This window comes from Hyaena hyaena, unplaced genomic scaffold (genome assembly GCF_003009895.1).
Source record: "Hyaena hyaena isolate Hyena2069 unplaced genomic scaffold, ASM300989v1 scaffold_1, whole genome shotgun sequence".
Taxonomy (NCBI): Eukaryota; Metazoa; Chordata; class Mammalia; order Carnivora; family Hyaenidae; genus Hyaena; species Hyaena hyaena.
Genome location: NW_024080633.1, coordinates 10,089,751 through 10,112,417, shown reverse-complemented (window position 1 = coordinate 10,112,417; position 22,667 = coordinate 10,089,751). Strand labels below are relative to the sequence as shown.

General features: G+C 66.0%; 1 protein-coding gene and 1 long non-coding RNA gene across 3 annotated transcripts in view; one reads left to right on the top strand and one right to left on the bottom strand.

Moving 5' to 3' along the window:
* LOC120228390 overlaps positions 1-22,667 on the top strand; it is a 30,039-nt gene that overhangs the window by 2,273 nt on the left and 5,099 nt on the right. The window lies entirely within an intron of this gene.
* The window catches only part of ZFPM1 (zinc finger protein, FOG family member 1), a 60,753-nt gene continuing 54,141 nt past the window's right edge, over positions 16,056-22,667 (bottom strand). Inside the window, exons 6-10 of one of the 2 annotated variants that reach the window (XM_039226692.1) lie at positions 21,451-21,663; positions 18,733-18,963; positions 18,372-18,467; positions 18,152-18,298; positions 16,056-18,014 (exon numbers count right to left, since the gene is read on the bottom strand). In XM_039226692.1, the coding sequence (XP_039082623.1) occupies positions 16,156-18,014; positions 18,152-18,298; positions 18,372-18,467; positions 18,733-18,963; positions 21,451-21,663 (2,546 nt within the window). In that variant the 3' untranslated portion in view covers positions 16,056-16,155. The remainder of the gene's footprint in view (positions 18,015-18,151; positions 18,299-18,371; positions 18,468-18,732; positions 18,964-21,450; positions 21,664-22,667) is intronic. The other variant, XM_039226694.1, reaches the window with a different exon arrangement.

The window sequence follows — 22,667 nt, the reverse complement described above, 5'->3', positions numbered from 1 at the left end:
GGCTTCCCCTGAGACCCTCCTGCACGGGGCAGCGACAAGTACCGATCGTGTTAAATCTCTACTCTCAAATTCCTTTTTTTTAAATTTATTTATTTATTTTGAGAAAGACAGAGATGGTGCAAGTGGGGGAGGGGCAGAGAGAGAGAACCCCAAGTGCAGAGCCCGATGTGGGGCTCGAACTCACACACTGAGATCATGAACTGAGCTGAAGCCAGGAGTCGGACGCTGAACCCACTGAGCCGCCCAGGCGCCCCGTCTACTCTTGAGTTCTTTCTAATGCTTTTTAGTGACCGAATGGGAAACCACACAAGGCGCATTTGCCCCTGGGTATGAGGGGCACGGGGCTGGCCCGGAGGGAGGGCGCCGGGTTCCGTGGGCTGAGCCGTGGGCCCGCCAGTCCCCGGTCCCCTTTCCGGACCGCATTCCGCCTGTTTGCTTCACTGAAACATGCAATAGAGACAAATACTCGGCTTAGTGGTGGGACAGGACCGTGTATGACCCACCAACTCGACCTCTGCCCACATGTTCCCGGGACACTGCTCACAGCAGCCGAAGGGTGGAAACAGCCCAGGGGTCCACGGGGACACGAGTGGACACACAAAATATGCAGCAAGGTCCGCCCCTGGGATGGAAAACTACTCAGCCATATAAAGGGATGAACTTGGGAAACGTGTGGGGTGACGGGAGACAGTCGCAAAGGGCCACGTGGTAGCTGATGCCATTCATAGGAAACACCCAGAAGAGGCCACCACAGAGGCACAAAGCAGATTGGCCATTACGAGGGCTGGGGAGGGTTCGGGGAGGGGCTGGGGTCTCCCTTCGGGGGAGAACGTTTTGTATGGAGGGAGAGGGCTGGTTGCACAGCATGGGGAGTGCGCTAAATACGCCGGACTGTTCACTTTTAATGGGCACTCTGGTGAGTTTCACTCAAAAAGAGGAAGGAAGCCTTCCTGTGTGCAAAGTCCTGCAGCGGCTGGCCTCCGCGCCCGGCCTGCGGGCCCCTGGTGGCTCCGAGCTGTGCCCTGAAGTCCCAGCTGGCCCCGTCCTTCTGGGACACTGGTCCTGGGATCCGCCTGCCTCCACTTCCGGCCGACAGCGCCCTCTGTCCTTGGGAGTCACAGCCTCACAACACGAATCCGTCCCACTCGCGTTCCCACGGGGCCTGTGCTCATGTGTCCCTCCCCGTGGCTCAGTGGGTGGGACGGCCCCTGCTTTGCTGATGGCCAAGGAGGAAGGTCCCAGAGCTACGTGCTCCCATCGACATTCCCCAGACTCCAAACCCTCTGTCCTCGGCTGCTTCCTCTGCACTCCCCGGTCTTCTCCACTCTTCAAAGATTTTGAACTTTTAAAAAGTCAACCGTGAGTGCCACCCGATGTGGTTGAGCAAGAAGGTCCGTGAGGCGTAGGGAGGGCTGGCCCGGACACGGCCCTGCGCCCGCAGCCGCCACGCAGGCACGGCCCCCGCCCGGGGCCCTGCCCACCAGCTGAGGGCCACTCAGCTCTGCTGTGAACTCTCATTTCATAGCAGGGAAACTGAGGCAGGAAGGGACTGGCCCAAGGTCGCCTACAGCTGGTCTGGGCCTGGCTGTCCTGGCGCTCAGGGGACAGCGTCCATCACGGCGAGACCCCTCCAAACCCGGGATGCTGGCAGCGCTGTGTCTCCATAGCAACTGAGAGGCGTCTGCTGTGGGCTTTGTTGTCCCTGAGCGTCAGCAGGGCTCCCGGTCCTCCTGGGGCTGGCAGAGGGCGGCCGCTCCCGTCTGCCCCTGACGTGTCCCTGGAGCTGGACTCTGAGGCCGGGGGTGGGGGGGCCTGGGGGGCTCAGCCCCGGCTCCCGTCACCGCAGGGTGTTTCCAGCTCAAGCTTAGTTAACAGCAGTCAGAGGCCAAACTGTCCCCATGAGCTGCTAGCAGTTCCCGCCGACTTGGCTCAGCACCTCCAAAACTCATTCTGTGGTGAGGCAGTGAGTGAGCGCCTCTGTCCAGGGGCGCGAAGACAAAGGACAGCGAACTGGGGGCCTTAAAACAGCAGAAATGGGGAACCTCACCGCTCTGGAGGCCTGAGTCTGACATTAGTATCCCTGGGTTGGAATCCAGTGTCGCAGGGCCGGGCTCCCCCCTGGGGAGGGTGGCCCTGCCCCTTCCGGCTCCTGGGGGCTCCAGGCATCCCCCCGGCGTGTGGCCAGGTGCCCCCAGCCTCTGCCTTTGTGGTCACACGGCCTCTCGGCTGCTGTGTGTGTCGTGTCCCCCCTGCCTCCTGTGACATGAGGTGACGCTGGGTCCACCCAGAGAATCCAGGAGAATTGCCACAAGGTCTCTGATTTCGTGACATTTGCGGGTTCTATCTTATTTATTATTTTTTTAAATGTTTATTTATTTTGAGAGAGGACATAGAGCGTGTGTGCACACTGGGGAGGGGCAGAGACCGAGGGAGAGAGAGAATCCCAAGCGGGCTCTGGGCCGTCAGTGCAGAGCCGGATGCGGGGCTCAGTCTCAGAAACTGAGATCATGACCTGAGCGAAAGTCAGGAGTCGGACGCTTAACCGACTGAGCCCCCAGGCGCCCAGTGAGGATCTATTTCAGGGGCTGCTACCCCGCCGCCCACAGCGAGAGTGAAACAGCAGAGCAGGTTCTGATCCGAGCCCACCCCAGGGTCTGTGCTCCGCTAGTAGGAGATTATGAGGAGGGGGGAGAGCACTTGGCCCTCAGCAGGCGTGCAGGGCCTCCGGGGGCCCGTGTGCCTCAGTCTCTCTCCAGTGGAGTGCTCAGCTCAGGCTGGGCCCCGCGTGTCCACTTGTGTGCCTGGTGACAAGCTACCTGAGCCTGTGAGCTGCACTGTCCTTACCTGTAGGTCGAGCTCACAGCAGGAGCCGACCTGGGGGCCCTTGAAAGAGGCTGTACACGGTGCTCGGTAGCAGCCTGGCCTGTGCTGGGCTTGCGAACATGGGGGGCTTTTAACATAAAACGGATGAGAATCCACGGAGATGAAGATCTGGCCTCCTCATGAGGTCAGAGAAGAAGGTTCTGGTGTGAAGCGCTGTGTGAAACGGGGTGCTCTTGTTGGTGGGGCCGGGGGCTCCACAGCGGGGCCGCAGGGACCCTGGCACCTTGGTAGTGACCGGGAAGCCCGCTTGTCCCGAGGGAGCCCCTGTCTGCCTGAGCGTAGCTGCACACGGGCCTCGCTGCTGCATCTACAGGGTCCGAGGCAGGCTTCCCGGTCACAGTCGGCAGAGGGAGAAAACCACATACTGACCAGAGATTAATACCCAGAACACAGAGGAGCAAAGCCCACCAGCAAAACCAAGCATCTGACGCGGAAACAGGCGAAGGACTTGAATCCGGGTTTTTCTGAAGAAGACCTGTGAGCGGCCAGTGAGCGCATGGCTGGGCGTCTGGGGTCCCAGCCACGGCCATCAGGATGGCTGCCGTGTGCCGAGGGACCGTGAAACGGTGCAGCTGCCGCCAAAAGCAGTGTGCTGTCTCCTAAGCAAGTAAAACAGGAACAGAATTACCACGCGGCCAGCGACCCGCTCCAGGCCGCACCCTCGGGGTCTGGAAGCAAGGTCCTGGGGAGAGTCGGCACCCCGGTGTGCACAGCCGCGTTGCTCACAACAGCTGAAGGGCACAAGCAACTCGAGTGTCCATTTTTGGATCAGTTGGTAAGCAGACCGTGGCCCGTGCTCCCGGCGGGTTTACTCGGACTCCTCGCACCTGCTACAACGTGGACGGGCCCGGGGGACATGCTCGGTGACGTCAGCCGTCAGGACGGGACGGACGCGGTGGGTCCCACTCACACGAGGTCCTTGGAGGGGTCAGCTTCATGTAGAAACAGATGGGGGCGCCGGGGGCCGTTAGGGTTTAATGGGGACAGAGTTTGGGAAGATGGGAGCGTCATGTGGCTGCACCCCGTCCCCAGACTGCGCTCTCATCGCTGCTAAAGGCATCAGTTTTGTTCTGTGTGTTGCACTACGCTAAACGGTGTTTGTAATGGGGGGGGCAGTCAGATGTGCTGTGCGGGGGCATGTGGTCACCTCCTCTGCCCTGGGGCCAGAGCCAGCTACCCCAAGAGCAGGGGGCGGCCCCACGGGTCCCCTTTGCAGACGCTGTGTGTTGAGGCTGTTGCTCGTCCCCTTGCTTGGGGGACCACCGTCCCCAAGGCGGCAGGTGTCCACGAACTGTGGTTTGAGCGCTGTGCCCCTTGCCCCGGGTCCAGGGAGACCGGATGATACGGAAGATAGTGGGGGGGGTGGTGTCTTCTGGATGCCCCGCCCCCCCAGCAGGTGAGTCCAGGGGCTGCGAGGGCACGGGGAGACGGGAGGCGGGGACAGAGAGAGCTTCTAGGGTAAGAAGGACAGAGGAGAAGTATTTAGATCTGGAACAGAAAAGCGGAAATTTGGACGAAATTCTGCTTAGGGGCTCTGTGCTCCGTCCAGCCGAAGTTCAGGGGGACGGGGAAGGTCAGTGTTTGCGGAAGGAGGTGGAGGAAGCAGGGACGCTGCCCGGGGGGAGGCTGTGGGGCATCTGACTGGCCGGGGGTGAGGCTCGCGGAGGGGGTACAGGCAGTGGGGGGGAAGTGGTCAGCAGGCAGGGTTGGGAGGGAGGAAGTGAGGCACTGGAGGGGGAGCCGGAGCCCGTGCGGGGTGGACAGACCCGGCTGACAGTGGGAGTCGTTCCCTCGTTCACGCTGGCACCGTCTGTGAGGGGCAGGCACGCCTGTCCTGGTGGGGCCTGTCCGGGGGCGGGCGAGGGGACCCTGGGCACCTTGTCACCTGCTCCAGATGAGCCCCCAGGGCGAGGCCGGCCTGGATGGGGTGCGGGGCTCCTGTGGGTGCAGACAGCAGCCGGCTAGCGAGGGATGGAGAACTTCGTCCCTCTGGGGGCAGTGGCCGGGCCAGCCTGAGCAGATGCCTCTAGAAACCCTGGGGTTTTCACTGGGGAAGAACTGCCCTGTGAGGCCGGCTGAAGGAACCCCCACCCCCCAGCTGAGGAGGGGGAGAGAAGTCTCTGGAATGAGGCAGAGGTCCTGCAGCCGGGCCTTCCATCCCACTCCGCAAGGCAGGGTCCCTCCAGACCCCGCCTGCTCGTGGAGCCCGACCCCGGGGCTGCCCCCACCTGCCCCCCCGCAGCCAAGCCCATTCCTCCCAAGTGGGGATGGACGCTGTGCTCAGCACGACGCTCCGCCCACATCTGTTTTCCCACAGGTGCTGGAGCCCCTCCCCCTCCCCCCTCCTCCCCGCCGACTGTGGCTGGAGAGACGTGTGTTCCCCTGGCTTCTTGGACAAGACTGTCACCTCCAAGGGGCATTTAAGTCGCCTTCGGTAGCGGGTGTGGCTGTAAGGAAGCGGGGGTGGGGTGGGGGTGGTGACGCTCTGCGGAGTGCGAACCCTCAGGTGGCGGTGTGAGGCCCCAGCGGGGCAAGCGACACCCCTGCCCTGCGGCCGCCGAGGGGCTGGGCTCTGGCGTGACGACCAGAAGTGCAGCACGTGTTTGGGGAGCCCCCTCCGGTGCAGGGGTGAAGTGTGCGCGCGGGGAGCGGTGATGCGCCGTCTGAAGTGATAGGGCCTCGGTGCGTGTCCTGCAGCTGCCGCAAGACAAGGCCACGTGGCGGGGCCCGGAGGCGGCCGGCGGTTTCTCTCCAGCGCCTGCAGCGGGGCCGCCCTGGCCCCCGGAGCCCTGCGCGTCTGTCTGTCCTCCCCTGGGGCACCCGTGGTGGCGCCCGGGCCGGGCGTGGGAAGCAGCGCTCCCCGGGCGTCCCAGCAGTTCCCGCCACTGCTCCGCCGAGTGTCCCCAAACCTAAGCCACTGAGCACCTAACGTGATGGAGTGCCTGGCAAGTCACAGCCGCGGCATTTTACAGGGCGGTCCTCACGACGACGCCTCTGTGCAGTCGACGCTGACCCGGGACCTGGTTCAGGCCGAGAAACTGATCGTGTTCTGCTCTGGCGTTTTAGCGCATTTCGAAACCCTGAGTGGTACCTCCTCTTTGTCGTGTGAGAGTCCTGGCTTCCGGCTCCAAGCGGCGGGATTTGTCTGCCCAGTGGTGATGCAGCTGGAGCAGCAGGGGGCGTCCCTCCTGGCACTGCCGCTGACCACGCCTTTAACCACTCGGACCCTCTGTTTCCTCTTCTGTAAGACCAGGTGGGGTCTGCAAGCGTTCAGAGGGGTCACATGTTCCCAAACCCTGACCCGCAGACCTGTGCTTCCGTGGGAGCATCTCCCCTGCAGCGAAATGAGGAAAAGAAAGGTTGGGGACCTCACGAAGCTGACTTACCTTCTTGTGAGAAATTGTCTTCTCTTAGTTATGTCTTCCTAATATTTTCGGTGTTAAAATGTGTTTTTGGGAAGTCAAAATGATCGAACAGTCTGGAAAAACAAAAGTGACAGGTCAGGGCCCATGTAAACCCAGAGCGGCTGCTGACCGTTCTCTGGGTTGTGGATTTCCAGGGTCTGAGGATCCTGCTCTGGGAACTCGTCCTTTCCAGTGTCCAACTCTGAGACCCAGTGCTGACCCCTGCGGACAGGCCGTGGGCCGGCTGCAGGTCCCGGGGTGGGCGGCCAGATACGGGGCAGTGGGCAGGCAGACCCCCAGGCCCCGGGCGCTCAGGGGTCAGCCGAGCAGTGGTCCTGCTCTGAGCCGAGGTAAGGGAGGGTCCCAGGGCCCCGCAGCTGATGCCAAGCGGGAGGAAGTTTCTGGGTCCTGGGGCCGCCGAGGGGCAGGAAGTGATGGGTGCTGTCCTGGAAGAGCGGCCTTTGAGGATGACGGTCTGCCTGCCACCGAGCTGGGAGGGTGTGGTTGGAGCCAGCGTGCTGTGGCCCCGGTGGCAGTGCCTGTGGGGCCAGGGGGCCTCTCCCACTTTACAGACCAGGCGTGGGAGGCTCAGGGAGGCAGGCTTTGGACTGGCGCTCGCTCCCCTAGGCCACGGAGGCCCCGCCGAGGTCACCTGTCTGCCGTGACGTCTTCCTCTCCTGTCCCCCCGAGCCCACCCAGAATCTGTCTGTGGGCACAGGTGTGTCCCAGCTCTGCTCGGTGTTCACCCCCATCGCCGAGCAGTCTCCACCCGTGGCTTCTGGGGCCCGACTTGCCCTCTGACCACAGAGGCGGACGAGGTTGCTCCTTCGGTAGCTGCGGGGCTGGAGAGGGCACGGAGGGCCCTGCAGACGCTCGCCTGAAGTCGGGCGGCTGGGAGGGGCCGCGGTGGGGACGGCGGGGTGTCTGAGGCCAGAGTCGTTCCTGTGACTTTTAGACGCTGATGATCTTCAGTGTCTGTTTTCTCACCTTCAAAGTGAACGTAAGATCGTAGGGACGAGCGAGAGATCACGCAGGGACAGGGACAGAAGGCGCTCCCGTCACCACCCGTCGGGGAACCGCAGGTCAGAGCGGCGGCGGGAAGGAGGAGCCAGGGCAGGCGTGCATGAGCACCTGCCGAGAGAACGTCAGACGCAGCTGCGGGGTCGAGGGGGTAGCAGGCCCCCACCCGGCGGTCCACCAGGCAAAACCAGACACGCGGCCACACAAGCGCTTGCACGTGGACGTTTGTGCCAGCGTCACTCCAGGAGCTAAAGAGTGAGGACGAGATGTGTCGTCCGCACGCGGGGTCCTCGCTGAAGGGCGGCCAGGATAACACGCGAGGTCCAGGCCGTGAGCGGCCTCACGGAAGGCGGAGACCGCCATTCTGTGCACCTGATGCTCGCCAGCGAGTGGCCCGTCCGGTTCCCACCTTTGCCAGCTGCGGGCACCCTCCTTAAGGGAAACCATGCGCCATCTCTTGTGGGCAGCGGGAAGACAGAGCCGTTCTTGAGCAGACCTGCCTCCCCCTCCCCAGGGTCCCCGCAGCGCCCCACCGACCACCACGGCCCTGGGAGCAGGGTTTGGAAACCACTGGTGTCGAGGAGGCCTCAGACCTCTCCCCGTGTCCCTACTGCTGTGCCGTGGCTGTGTCCACGAGCGTGGGTGTGAGGGCTCAGCACCCGCATGGCCTGGCGTGCGACGCTCACGCTCCGGCGGGTCATCCGCAGCAGGGTCTCCAGGGACTGGCTGGAGGCTGTCCATTTGCAAAGGCGTGGCCTCCTGCCAAGTTCGAAGGTCCCCGGGGAGCAGGGGAGGCTCCTTCCTCGCGGGGCCTCGGGGACTAGCAGGCCGCATGGTGTCTTCCCAAGTTCACGGCCACCTGGAGCCTCAGATGGGCCCTTATTTGGAACAGAGCTTCACAGACGTGACTGCAGGAAGGATTGGGGTGAGGTCATCCGTGATGAGGGTGGCCCCAGGTCCAGTAAAAGTGGAGGGGCACAGAAGAGACCACCCCTGAAGGGACAGGCAGAGGCCGAGTGATATGTCTGCATGCCGGGGGGCACCAGGCGTGACAGCCGTTGGCCGTCGGGAGGAGAGGCCTGGAGCCTTCGGGGTGAGGCGGCCATGCCCGCACCTTCAGTTCAGACTCCGGCCCCTGGAGCTGGGAGAAAACACACCTCTGTGGTTTTGGCCCCAGGACACGCATCGGGGGGAAGGGGACCGTGTGCGGAGGGGCTCAGCAGCAGGTGACGCAGAGCCCCTCGTCCGGGCTGACTTCGGGTCCTGTGTCCTCACTCCCAGCACCCCGGGGGGCCGTGCAGAAGATGGAGTTAGAGGCTTCCTGTGGCCCCAGGCCCCGTGGCCCTCCAGCCACGCCCGTCCCGGGGGAGCCAAGTGCCCAGCGGTTCAGCCCCCGAAGGTTCCCACAATTCGGTGACTCAGGCAGCCCCGCCAGACCGTCTGGTTCTCTCCTCCGCAGAGCGGTCAGCTTTGCTCCCGGCGGCGAGGGCCAGCTTCCAGCCGAGCGCCGCCTCAGCGCCGCCTCTGCGCACCGTCACACCCGGCTTCCCTGAGTAGGAAGGGTACTGATGATCTCCCCGGGTGAGGGTCACGGCGTCCCGACTCCCCCACGGTGCGCGTTCACCTCCCTGAGCCCCAGTCTCCTGTCCGTGAGAGCGGAGTCCCCTGGGAAGGGCGGTGACGGCTGCATCTGCGGGTGGCGGGCTCCCGCTGTGGGCTTGGCTGCTCTGAAATGGGGGTGCGTCCTGCAAGGGCAGCGCCCAGTCTGAGGCAGGAGGAGAATTGGGTTTTACGTTCCCACAGGCCTCACTTCCCTTCCACGAACAGCTTCACAAACTCACTTCCTGCCTTTGTGTGTCGCAAAACGACGATTTGGGTCTGGTTCTTGAAGGATCTTTTCACTGGATCTAAAATCCTGGGTTGACGGCATTTGGTTTTCTTTCCTTCTTTATAAGCGTGACTTTGTTGTTTCCCGGACTCCATCATTTTCCGAAGAGAAGCCACCGCCGTCCGTCCGTCCCCCGCATCTGTCTGCTGCAGGCGGGTGACTCTTACCCACGTGTGATTCTGTAGCATCCTGTGCACGGGCCCCCGGCTTCCAGAGGGAAACGTCTTCATCTCACAACATAAAAACAGAAAACGTAGCATTCGTTGCTGTTCTTTCCCGTCGTGTCAGCGAGGCTTCACACGCCCAGAAGCTGTTCAGTGATTCGAGGCTTCTCCAGCTTGGGCCTCTCCCGGGAAGGCCCAGGCTCAGCAGACACTGTCACCTGCCCTCATCGAAGGACCAGGCTAGCCACTCACGTTCTCGGAAACGACTCCCTGCTCCGCACGTCTGGATAAGCGCGGGCCCCTGTCCCCTGTCCCTCAGCTCAGGCAGCCACAGTCCCCACACCCGTCAGGGGCTCGGTGCTCTGCCCGTGCCTGGGCCTTTTCCCTGACGAGGCCGCTGTGCACTTCTGGTTGGTTCGGCACGCGGATTGCCAAAGAGACGGTGACGCAGAGATTCCGTGGGGTCCGTAATTCTTACTGCTTCATGAGCGACGTTTTCCACCCAAACTGGGCTCTGTTCCAGGGAGCGCAGGGGAAGGAAGACCGGTACCCGTGCTGCGGTCCGCTCGTTGCGCCCGCCGTGTTCCTGTAGCTGTGGGGCATCTGGAGGGGTGTGGGGCCTCCCTTGGGTCCCCTGGGGCACCCTCTGAGCACACACACTGATGGGAAGGCAGGTGGACACAGCATTTCCTTTTTCTCCCCCCTGTCCCCCGTCGGGTGGCTGGAGTGTCCGGCCAGTCAGCTGGCCCTGCTGCTGCTGTGGGCTGCGTGCCCCCCGCCCCCCCGCCTTCGGATCCAAGCACAGAGAATCTCGGGGGGCGCTTCTGTCTGCCCCCACGCCCCCCCTAGGGGAGGCACCTTCGGTGTTCCCAGCTGAGGGGGATGAGGATTGGATGGCGGCTCTGGGGCTGCAGATGCCTGCAGGGAGAGCTCGCGGCGGGGGGTGGGGGGGAGGTGGGGAGGTGGGCAGGGGTGGGCAGGAGGGGCGAGCAGGGGGTGGGATGGGGGGCGGGGGGAGCACGACTGAGCTCTGTCCACTGTAGGATTCCAGGCAGCTTCTGGCTCACTGCTGCCTCAGGGAACCCCGGGCAGGAACGTGGAGTCTGCGTGCGTCTGGGCTCAGATACGGCACAGCAGCCCCCACCGTGTGGCCGGCTTCCTCCCTTCCCGGCCGGGCCTGGGTCCCCGGGAGGCTCGCTCCTGTGTCTGACCCGGACAGCTCACCCAGGGCTTGCGCGTGCTTGTCCCTCAGGGACGGTCTCCCCACATCACGGTCCCCCGACCAGCAACCTTGATTCCCCCTTTCTGAGTAGGCAGCGTCCTCAGGTCCTGCGGATTAGGATGCCGGCAGCTTGCGTCACCCGCTCTCCCGTACCTGCTGCTGTGCTCAAACCCGCAGCTGCGTGCGTGCCCTGCGTTGCCCCGCGTTGCCCTGCTAGTGGCGTTGCTGAGGCCTCTCTGCGCTCACTCACGGGCCAGCCCCGGCGTACCCTGGAGTGTCGGGATGTGACTCCCGTGTGGCCTACAGCCGCCTCTGTTTCAAGCGGGACCTAATGAAGTGGCTGGTCTGGCCCTGGCTCGTATCTCCACGTGATAAGGGGCTCCCACGTCAGCTGCGGGGAGCCAGGGTTGCCTTCTCGTCGTAAAGGGTTAGAAGTCTGCCTGCAAGCCGATGTCGCTGCAGGGGTCCCTGGGGGACTGTGCAGTGACATTCAGGACGCCTGGAAAAACAGAGGGATATGCAGCCCCAGCCATGGGTCTGAGGAGCTCCTGCTACCACGAGATAACCCAGGCGGCTGTGGCCACCATGGTCACAGGCAGGGGGTGCCATGTCCCCGCTAACGGGCTCAGAAACCATGTAGCGTGTGTTGGCCGAGGGTGGGGGGCAGGCCATGGGCTGTGGCGGCAGACTCCCCGCTGACCCGTAAGTGGCCGGGCACCAGGCTGGCTCTCCTCTCCGCCCGCCGTGCTCCGTGCTCTGCCCTCTGGGAGCAGGTAGCTGGAGCTGTGCCCGTTGTGGGGACAGCGGCCCACGGATAGGCCTCGCGGGCTCGTCGCTGGGGTGGGGGGTCCGCTTGAAGGAGCAAGTCCTGTCCTCAGAGTGCGTTCTGTGCTCCTGGTCTGGGAGGGTTCTGTCTGGGCTGAGCTGAGGACGGGCGGGGGGTCAGCTGCCTTGCTGGCCGCGGGCCTGACCGGAGAGCAGCTAAGGATGGAATCCCAAGTGTTGGTCTGAGGGCTGCTGGGAATTTCTTGGGTTTGGGGCTGGCGGGGCCCCTCCGTGCTGGGGATGGCTTCGGGTCATCTGGGTTGCTGTGGTGGAAGAAGTGACAGACCCGGGAGACCACAGCGACCTGGCATGGCTTTGGGCCCGTGCGGCGGTCACAGAGACTGGGTGGGTCTCACACAGCAGCCCACGTGAGCAGGGCAAGGGGTTTGCCCTATGCCTTGAGGGGCTCGGCTCTCCCGTGACCGGGAAGCCTCCGCTTTGATTCCGATGGGCTTGGCGAGGTGGGTGCTGGGCAGCCCTGGCAGGGCCGTCCAGGTCACCTGTGTCTCTGAGAAGTTTGCTCCTCGGATTCTGTGGTTGTACAAGGTTATGTGTTTGGAGTCCTTGGAAGTATGGCGCGTCGTTGCACTTCTGCGGCGCATAATTGGTGCACACAGCCAGCCCGTCGGCCCCCTGCATTCCTCCTGCTGAACAAAGCTTGTAAAATATTTTGGGTCTCGGTATGCATAAAGTTTCGAGTTTCAGTTTCTAGTTCTCTGTTAACTTCCACTGATCTGGCCTCTGACCTCGGGAAGGTGTGCAGTGGACGGCCCTGGTGGCCGGCCTTCCCTGGCGCGGTGGCAGCAGGGCCCCTGGGCTGTGGTGCGCGGACACGCGGAGGCTGGTGGCGGCGTTCAAGCCGCTTCTGTGTCTGTTCTGCACCGGGGAGCGTGTGGCCTCCCCGGGCCGGCTGGGTGGCACGGGCACCAGGTGCTCAGGCTGTTAGGTCTGCGTCACGATGCCCCCTGTACAGTCCGGGGACGCGTGTGACAGCCACTAGGTGGGCAGTGACAGGCCGTGGGCCACGGCCACACTTGTGATTGCAGGAGCTGCTGCTCCCTGAGAGCGAGCCCCCCGCTGGCCCAGAGCCGCCTGCAAACCCAGCAGTCGCGGGAGGGAGGCCCCGCCCCCCCGTACGAGCGCATTTGTCCAGGAGCCCGCTCTCCGGTGGCGTGGCCGCTAGCAGATCCCAGCCGTTAACCAACACGGTGAGGCCTTGAGAGGGTCTTGGCTACCCTGACGGGGTCTGGAGTCTAACACCCACGGGGGTGGGGGGGCTTGTCCCCGCGGGGCATTAACGGGCAGGAAGTGCACTCTGGCACCTCAAACAGCTCGATGAGCAGTGCTTGGAGGCTTAGGAGGCTGTTTCCTGCGGAGACTGTACTTCGGGATGGGAGGGGCGCCCCACTCGGCCTAGGGGGTCCCTCCCTTCCAGGTCTGTGGGTGGAGCTGCTGTCCCCCCTGCCCCGCCCCATGCTGGTCGACGGGGCTTCTGGAGGCTCAGCCGATGATGGCCGCAGGCTGGGGTGCTGGGACGTGTGGGCTCCGTGGAGGGCGGGGTGGCCTCATCGCCCCACCCCAGTTTTTGAAGGGCTGACACTTGGGCCTGTCCCCTCCCCACCACCTCCCTGCATGCGTGACAAAGGCCCCTGTCAGGCTAAGAAGAAAGGGGCTAGCCGGTTCTGAGCACCTGCCGTGTGTGCATTACTCAGACCTGCAGAGAAGGCTCTTCGGGAGCAGACTCCTGGGCCAGGGCCTGCTCCAGCCCTGCAGGGAGGGCCCTGCCTCAGGGGTGTTCTCCGGCCCCCAGCGGCGGCGGGGTGGCTGCGGGAGGAGAGAGAGGCTGGCTCTGGCTGCACAGGGGGGGCACAGGGAGCTGCTGCCTGCAGTGAGGGGTGGGCCCACGGGCAGGGCTGGGGCCCTGGGTTCAGAGGCGCCCCTGGCGGCAGATGGGAGGCTGGCCGGCCGAGGGTGTGTATGCGCCCAGCACAGGGGTCGCTCATGTCACGGCAAGTCCCCCAGCCATACCTCCCACGTGGCCCGCCTTCTCCGGTGCTCCCCCTCCCCAGAGGCCCTGCCCCAGCCTGGGCCCTCCCCTCCCGGGCTCCGTCCCACCCCACCTGTCTCCCTCCAGCTCCTCCCTGCCCCTGCTGGGGGGACTCAGGGTTGTCAGACTGGGCCGGGCTGGAGCCCCTGATAGGGCAGCAAGCTCCTGTTGCCCGACCTGCTGGCCCATGGAAACCAGGCACTGCTGACCCCTGGCGTCAGGGGTGTCCGCCAGCGGCAATTCCCAGAGTCAGGCTCTCCCCTCCCCCTCACTGGGCGTGCCGGCAGCCGGCGATGGTCAGTGGGATGCGAGGGACAGTGGATAGCGATGGCCTGGGTGGATGGCCCGTTAGGAGGGGATGGGGCCATGTGCAGCATGTGCCAAGGACCTGTGTGGTAGGGCACCGCCTGGTCACAGCCGGCTCCGGGCAGAAGCAGTTGGTGAGGTGCGGGGGGCAGCGAAGGCAGACCAGCAGCAGAACGGGACCAGGATCTGGAAGGCGTCCCGGGTGTGGACAGATGGGGCTGGTGTTGGGGCTCACTCACCTGATTGCTCGTCTTTCATTCCTTGTGACGTCAGCGGCCTGCGTGCCCCTGCCAGTGCCAGGCCAGATGGCAGGTGCTCGGGAGGCAGAGGGCAAGGCAGGCAGGGCCTGTGGGGGGAGGCGCGAGGGGGCAGGGTCCCAAGAGTGACCACCGTTGTGGGGGAAACGACAGGGCGTCAGGTTGGAGGGTCAGGCCAGGTCCCTAAGCTGAGAGGTGTGTGACGTGAGGGGCAGCCCTCCCCGGGGAGCAGACCCTGGCCGGCGAGGTGCCAGCCAGAGCATGCCGTGGGGCGTGCCGGCGGCCCGGGGCCTGGGGGCCGCCTCTTTGTGGCAGGAGCGCCTGAAAGCCCGCGGCGGGGCGTCGGGCCAAGTGGCCGCTCGCCCACCCGAGCACCACAGTGGGAAGCTCCGTGGCAGCCGGGGCGGTGGCTGGTCCGTCGGGCAGGGTGTGACTGGAGGCATGGAGACAGCAGCCGTCCCCAGAGGGAGAGCCTGCCAGGCGCCCCAGTTGGTCTGGAAGCAGTGGGTGAGGGGGGTGAGGGGGAATGGGGGGAGCGCCTGGGACTGGGGACACTGGACCACACGGGCCTGTGCTGGGAGAGCAGTGGGGGTGATGTGACCCAGGACCCACGGGCAGGACCTTAAGGAGGTGCATGTGGTGCTGCCTGGAGGCGCCAAGCCCGGCTTCAGGGTGAGGGAGCACAGCTCCCCCCCCCCCCCTACAGGCAGACACCAAGGCCCTTTCGGTGTGGCCCCAGCCAGGCTTCTGCGTGCCTGCCCCCCCATCTCGCCGTCTGTGCTGCTGCTTTCCCCTTGTAGCATGCGTTTTCGTCCCTGGCATTCCCCAGCACCCTTCTAACACGTTTTACAATGCACACACCGTGGCATTCATTCTGCATTAGGTTTAATTTTTTAATGACAGTATACGCGGACACGGGTAACGTCTGCCTTCGCTCAGTAGTCTGACTTGGAGGCGAGGCCTCTGGAGATCTCCATGCAAGTTCATGCGCAACAGTGCAAATGAGCAGCCGGGCTGAGGGGTCGTGGGCATCGCCCCACCCAGCCCAGGATGGCAGGTGCCAGGGCGTCCTCAAGGGAGGCTGCTGGCTCCCCTGGGGCCCTCCCTCAACCGACTTCCCTAGAGCCAGCCCTGCGAGGGGTGGGAGCTCCGACCGCAGGGCCCTGGGCTGAGCAGCCCTGTCCCGTCCGGCACCGTCCCCAGGACCTGGGAGGGGCCTGTGCACGCCGCCGCCCACACAGGCTCCTTGGCCGCACAAGGGCTGGGTGGCAGAGAAACGTGCCTAGAGCAGGGAGGGGGACCTGGGCAGGTGGCAGGAAGCACCTTGGACGCGGGAAGGCCAGAGGTCAGAGTTCGCGTCTCTCCACCAGAGGCTGCTGGGTGAAACCGGATTTGGAAGAAAGGCTGCTGCTTCAAGCAAGGGTGGGAAAGGGCCGATGGGGGTTCTCCAGCAGGGACACCAGGCTGCAGGGCGCCGGCAGCCACCCAGCCGCAAACTGGCAAGACGTGGCTGGGCGCTGCTTGGGATTGGCCCAGCACCCTGCGGGTCCCACCTTGCCTTGTGCGGTTCTCACGGCCCCGGCCTCGGCGCCGCACACTGGGTGGGGGCTCCTGGCTCACACGTGCTGTAGCAACCCCAGCTGCCATGCGACGCCCCCACTGCAGGATTTGGGGCCCCCTGATTGCAGTGGCCTTGGTTCTCTCCCCCCCCCCCCCCCCGCCCCGCAGGTACGCATCATCATCCCTTCTCTCCCCACCAGCCCTGGCGACCACAGAGCTTCGGCCTCCCCTGTTGGCATCCCGGAGGGCAGCTCTTACCAGGGCGTGCTGCGGCATCAGACTGGCCTGGGGTCGGGTCCCGCTTGGAGCCCCACGAACCCCGAGACTCTGGCTGGGGGCCTGCTCATGGTGGGCTGCAGGGGCGCATGCGTGAGCTCACGGTGGTGCTGGGTGCGCAGACCACACCCACAGAGTTGGCCCCGCGCGTTTCCCCCCGGCCCCAGGGCCCCTGTGCTCAGACAACTCGGTGGCTCCACTACTGTGCTCATCAAACTGAACCTCTTTATTAAGTGCCAATAGTCCCGGCGGCGCGGTCCGGCAGCCCCCGCGCGCGGCCTCCGTCTGTAGTGTGGCGGCCGCTCACTTCACGTGCTCGGCCGCGTGCGAGGAGCAGTAATACTTCTTGTGGGCGATGAAGGTGGACAGGCTGCTGAACCTGATGTTGCACAGGCGGCAGTACCTGTGGCTGCCGGGGGGCGCGGGCGCTGGCGTCCCCTTGCTTGGGGTCTGGACGCCCTTGTCCGAGTGGGAAGGGGGCGGCGGCGGGGGCGGGGGCTGCGGCGGCACCGTCTCCGGGGACGGGGCGGGCGGCGGGCCGGGCCGGGGGCTGCCGTCGGGGGCGCCGGGCGCCGGCTCCCGCAGCTCCCGGCCGTTGAGGCCGTCGCGGGGGGCGGGGGGCGAGGGTGTCCGGGCGCCGGCGGGGGGCTGGCCCAGCAGCAGGCCGTGCGCCAGGCGGAAGTGCTCGATGAGGTCGCCGCGGACCAGGCCGTTGGGCGGGCAGTAGGGGCACACGACGGCGGGGGCGGGCGCGTCTTCGGGCGCGGCGCGCAGGAGGCGGGGGGCGGCGGGGCACGAGAACTTCTTGTGCGCCAGGTAGGCCTCGAGGCTGTGGAAGCTCACGCGGCAGGCCGTGCACTCGTGGTAGTCGGCCAGGGCGGGCAGGCCGGGCGCGGGCACAGGCGCCTGGCGCCGCGGCTTCTTGCTCAAGTCGATGGGGCCGTCGGTGGCGTCGAGCCCGCGCCCGCTCGCGCTCCCGGGCCGGGGTGAGAGCGGCTCCGGGGCGGGGCCGAGGGGCGCGGGGGCGGGGCCGGAGGCGGGGGGCGGGGCCGGGGCGGGGCCGGCCGCGTGCAGCTCGTACAGCTTGCGGCGCCTGCGTGTGCGCACGGGCGGCGCCGCGGGCAAGGCCGGAGCCGCGGGCGCGGGGGTCCCGGGGGTCCCGGCGGGCGCGGGCCGGCGCGGCGGCGGGTCGTGGCGCGAAGCACAGTAGTAGCGCTTGTGCACCGTGTAGGTCTCGTGGCGGCTGAAGCGGATGTTGCAGGCTTCGCACAGCGTCCGGCGGGGGTCGTCGTCCTCGTCCGCCCCCCCGCCCGGGCTGGGGCTGCCTGGGCTGCCCTCCCGGCCCCGGCTGCCCCCCTCGGCCTCGGTCTCCGTCTCGGGTGTGGCCGCGCCCCCTGCCTCGTCCTCGCGCGCCCCGGAGCTCGGCGATGCGTGCCCTGAGTCGGCCTCGGGGGGCGGCGGGCCGGCGGGCGCACGGACCGGTGCTGGGGGGGCCTTGGCCCTGCGCGCTGGGGGCGTGTCGTCAGGCGGGCGGCGGCCGGAGCAGTAGAGGCGCTTGTGCACGTAGAAGTTGTTGACGTTGTTGAAGGTGATGTCGCACTCGAAGCACGTGGCGCCCTTGGGGGCCCCTGCGAAGAGGCCGGCCTGTGCCCCGGCGCCCGCCTGCAGCCGGCTGTGCACCAGCTCCGACATCTTGGCCAGGATTTCTGAGGCTGGGGGTGCCGCGGGGAACTGCGGCAGGAAGAGCGCGCCGGCCGCCAGCCCCAGCTCTCCAGGGCCCGGACTGGAGCCCGGTGTGGGGCTGGACAGCTCCGCCTTCACCCCGGCAGGGGCAGGGCCGGGTGGCGAGGGGGTCCTCGGTGCGGCCGGGGGCCCTGGCTCTGCCTCGGGCTCGTCTGTCACAGCCTCTGTCTTGATGGCCCTGGGGGCTGTGGGAGGCTCGCTGCTGCCCCCGTTCTGCGGGGCCGCCCTGGCCTCTCCATTGGTGGCCTCAGCCAGAGCCTTCCTGTCCAGTCCTGGCGATGGGGTGGGCGCCAGGCCCAGGTCGGTGGAAGCCAGGGGGCCATGGAGGGCCGTGTGCTGCTGAAAGCTGGCCAGACTGTCTGCAGGGAGACCCCAGGGGCCACACTTCAGGGCTGGAGCAGGACCTACCTGGGCCAGACCTGAGGAGGGGTGGGGTGGGAAGGGGAGAGCTGGGCTGGGTAGAGGTGGTGGAGGGCCAAGAATGAAACTGACCCCCGGTTGCCCTCCGTGCCAACCCCATCCCTTCCCAGTCCCCATGGGGAGCCCGGGGCCTCACCTGCGGGGAGCTTGGCGGTGGGGTGTGTGGCCCCTGGTGAGTAGATCTCGGCTTTGGAGCCCGGCTGGCAGACCATGTGGTTGGTCACCAGGTGGCTGTAGAGGATGTCCCTTGTGGTGGAGATGAAGCCACAGCTGTGGCAGACACCTGCAGGCAGGCTGTGGTATCAGGGCCCTGGGGTGGAGTGCCCCCCCCCATCCCCTTCCCAGGCCCCACCTACCGCTCAGCGTGTCTGTGTGCACCTTGAGGTGCCGCTCACAGTTGGCCTTGGTGGTGAAGGCTGACAGGCAGATGAGACACACGAAGGGGCGTTCTCCTGGAGCACGAGGCTGAGTGAGGGCTGGGCCGCGGAGCCCGGCTGCCCAGGGACTTAGGATGTGACGGGGGTGGGGGTGGGTTAAAGCCCTGCCTCCTTTGCCCGTGGTCTCCTGGGACTTCGGCAAGGGCCCTGCCGCCAGCTGACCATCCTGATGATCACAGGTGGGCCACGTGCTTTGGGAGCAACCCTGCGGTGTGCAGGGGGACCACACGGGCCCACAGGGGGCGGGGCGGCCCGGGAGGGGAGGGGGGCGGGGCCTCACCGCTGTGGCTGCGCATGTGGATCTCCAGGGAGCTGGCGCTGGGACAGCTCTTGCGGCACTGGGGGAAGGGGCAGATGCGCTCGTTGGGGTGCGTCTCCTTGGGCTTCTCGTCGGTGGCTGCGGCGGGGGAGCCGGTGGTCTGGCGGCTGGCGCAGTAGTAGAGGAGGTGGGCCTGCAGGTTCCTCTCGCTCCGGTACCAGATGCCACAGTCTTTGCAGGGGAAGATGTCTTCTGCGGGGGTGAGAAGTGGGCTCAGCCTGAAGGGGGCTGCCCGCCGTCCAGGCAAGGAGTGGACCTCCAGACAATGAGGGCTTTGCCCTGACTGCCCCCGCCCCCCCCCGCTGACATCCCAAGTAAGGTTTGTGACTTGAACCTTCTCTCCTGGTCACTGCTGCCCATTCTCCTCTGTCCTTTTATAAACCTGGGTTCTCCTGTAGATGTCCAGGATGCCAAGGGACCGCGTGGGCGGGGCTGAGTAACCCCCCAGGCTGGCCCCCATGCTGCCTCCCATCAGTGAGCCCCAGAAGACACACCGTAGCCTCATCGGGTGTCCACGGAAGGAGCGTGGCCATATGCCTGCGGGACGTTGCTGCGGGCGGCTGTGTGGGGGCGTGAGGGATGGTGTAGGCCTGGGCGCCGTGGCGGAGGAACACACGTGTGTTCACAGGAGCAGGCAGGCGTGGCCAGGTGCACAGGGAGCCCCCGTGCGTGAACCTCTGAACACGTGGGCAGGAGTGCGACAGCTGAGCTGCCCGGGCGGCCTCCCGGGTAGGGTGAGGCTGGGGGCAGCACGCGTCCCTCACCCCCGCTTCTCTGAGCTTTCCCCTGGGCCTCCAGGGCAGAGCAGGGGGAGTCCTCCTCCTCCCTTTCAAGTTCCCTCCCGTGTGGGGGTTTCAAGGCACCTCTGTTCTGTTAGCAGGGTCACTGGGTTGGTGGGTTTGGTCCTGTGCCCGTGGGGCCGGGGCCTCAGCGGCCTGCCCCGCCCCGGTTCAGTGCGGATGGTCACGGTTCCACCACCCCGGGGCTGACCTGCCCAGACGCCTGCTGTTTCCAGAACCTCCGCCTCGCAGGTGAGAACACAGGCCCAGAGGGGTTGAGTCTCAAGAAATAAAGCACGTCTCACGGATTCTGTATTGAGGCTTTTCTAGGCCACAAGCTGGAGAGGCCCGTGTGGGGGCTGGGGGTGTAAGCGAGGGGTCTAGTGCATGGTGGCAAAGCCCCTGCTGTTTCAGGGTGAGGTTCTGACACCCCGGCCACAGATGCAAGGGGAGGAAGCCTCCCAGGACCTGGGCCTCCCCAGAGCCCATCGGAGCAGCCTGGACGGAGGAGGGGGGACTCACCCCTCTGTGCCGAGGACTTGACCGACCCTGATGTGCCACCGTGGGCACCAGGTGTCCTGGTGGGGTGGCCTTCCTGGCCCCAAGGGCCCCTCCCTTCTCCCCTGAAAGCTCGGTGACTGGACGGGGTCCTGCTCACTCATGGCCACCCTCTCCGTCCCCTGCACCAAGCCTTCACTTCATGAGGGCTCTGGGGGCTCAGCCCCCATCCTGGGCCACTTGCCCCAGGGTGTAGACGTGCTGCGAGTCTGCCTGAGTCCCAGAAATGCAGACCGTGTCCCTCCACACCCTCCTCACAGCCTACTCGCTTAGCCCTGGTGGTTTTGGTCCGTGGCCAGAACACGGTGGGCCCCCACGGTCCTCGGCTGGTGCCTCCTGCCCTCGTCCCGGCCCGTGGCCCCCCAGGGCCCACTGTAGTGTCCATGAGATCTCTTGGTCAGGATGCTCACGGGCTCCCCCAGCAACGTGCAGTTGGCCATGTACTTGGTGCCCCCTCGCCCCACCCCAAGCCCACCCCACGTGGCAGGTCCCTGGTGCCTCAGGGCCCCCAGGTGGCCTGTGCCTTGGCTGCTTCCACCGGCCTCAAGCCTTCATCACGCTGGACTTCCTCAGAATTTCCCCAGTTTCGCAGCCCTACAGCTCCCCTGGCAGCAGGACAATGGGGCATCTGGGTCCTAGCCTTTGCTAAATAAAAGTTCTCTGCTGGAGACGCTTGCCTCCTGTGTGTGCTGCGCCTGAGACACGCGACGACCTTGCTGGGCTCGGCCCAAGCACCCCAGTTAAAGTAGGTGCTGCCACCCTCACTTCCATCAGATGCGCTGTGCTGGAGTCCCCCCACCCCCACCCCCCAGCTGCCTGTGCCTTCCTGGGGTGGCCGTGCCCCTGGGGCAGGCTGGGACCCCCACTCAGTGACCCCAGAGCCTGGACCACTTGCTTCAGTGTGGATGTTGATGAGCATGTGGAGTAAATCCTATTTAATGCTCACAGTGACACCGCGGCTCAGTGCGTCCTGGCTGGGAGCAAGGGACAGGCCGCCCCGGGTATTCTCACTTGGCGGCTGTGCCTAGGGGTACACGGAGCCATGGCCGTGGCCTCTCTGGGCCAGGGGCCAGGCTGGTGCCCCTGCGGGCACGGCCTCTGCTCGAGAGACTCTGAGGGGCCCTGCTTCCCGCCTGGCTGTGGGGAAGAGCATGGGTGGGCTTCCTGGGGTGGGGCCTGCCCCCGTCCCCCTTCCTGGACCCCATTCAAGCTCTCCTGCACTTGTCCATCACAGCACATCCTCTGCTTAGATCGTAGCGGTAGCCAATCTTTGTGGGCCTTGAGGTCCTGGGGGGTGTCCCTGCGCTGCCACGGAGCTGGGGTGGCCCGGTGGCGTACTCACTGTTGATGACCGCTGTGGCCAGGATGGACGCCATGCCGGCCTGCTGGGGCAGGAGCTGGATGTCGCTGTGGCAGGGGGCCAGGCACTCGGGCTCGGCCGGCTCCTTCTTCACGGGGTGGCTGGGGGTGCCACGGGGCTCAGCCGCACTGAGGAGCACCCCCAGCAATCCGCCGGCGGGCACCGGCTTGGTGAGTCTGCACCAGAGGGCTTCATCTGCAGGGGCAAAGTCCTGGGTGACGGGAGGGCCACCGGCCGGCCCTCTGAGCAGATGCCCCACCCTCCTGCCCCCTTTCAGAGACCAGGGCTTCGAGGTCTGGCCTGGGGCGGGGCTGGAGGGGGCGCCGAGCCACGGCCGGGGCTCGTGGCTGTGTGAAGCCGGTCTCTGTGATGGGGCCACTGGGGGGCTCCCCAGGCCTGCCCCCTCCCTGTCTAGCGGGAGGGCCCTGAAGGCGGCTAGCACGGCCGCCCTGGTTTCCAGGAGAGGGGTGGCCTGTGGGGCGGGCAGCAGAGCGCCGGGGTGGCCGTGCTCCTCACCTGCTCCTCGCAGGTCCGCCAGAAGCGGCTGTTCCTGCGGTGGCCGGCAGGGGGCAGCCTCTACCAACGACCCAGGCACCAGCGCGCTTACCTGCTACCCCGGAAACCTCCAGGGAGGCGCAGGCCGCCCCCCACCCCCCAGGCAACCTCGCTCCCATCCGCACCGTGAGGACCTTGCCCCTCCTGCCTGGCCAGGCTGAGCTAACTGGCCCACGTCCTGGCTGGGTTTACAAACCCAGGGCTGACTGCTTGCTGCCAACATGGGGCCTTCCAGTGCCTTTCGGCTGCTGTCTGGGGCCTGAGAGAACTCCTCGGTGGGAGGCGGCTGGGGTCCCCCCAGGACCACAGAAGGCTGAAGCGTGGCCTGGTTCCCGGATGTGGGCTCGGCACCTGTGCTGTCCTTCCATCACGCCAGGGAGGCTCCCAGGTGAGGACAGGAGCGAGGGGCTGCCCGCAGGCTCTGCCGGGCTGGGCGCGTGTCCCTTGCCCGCCCCTGACAGCCTCTGGCCCCTTCCTGAAATGAGAGCTGCCCCTGAGGACGGAGCCTGGCCTCCACAGGGGGTGCAGCAGAGCGTGCTGTGTGCCGCCCTGGGAAGTCCTGGCAAGTGGGGACCCCGCAGGGGAATGTGTCGCTTCCTGTGGTCAGTGGGCACGCGCCCCTCCCAGTGGGCACACACCCCTCT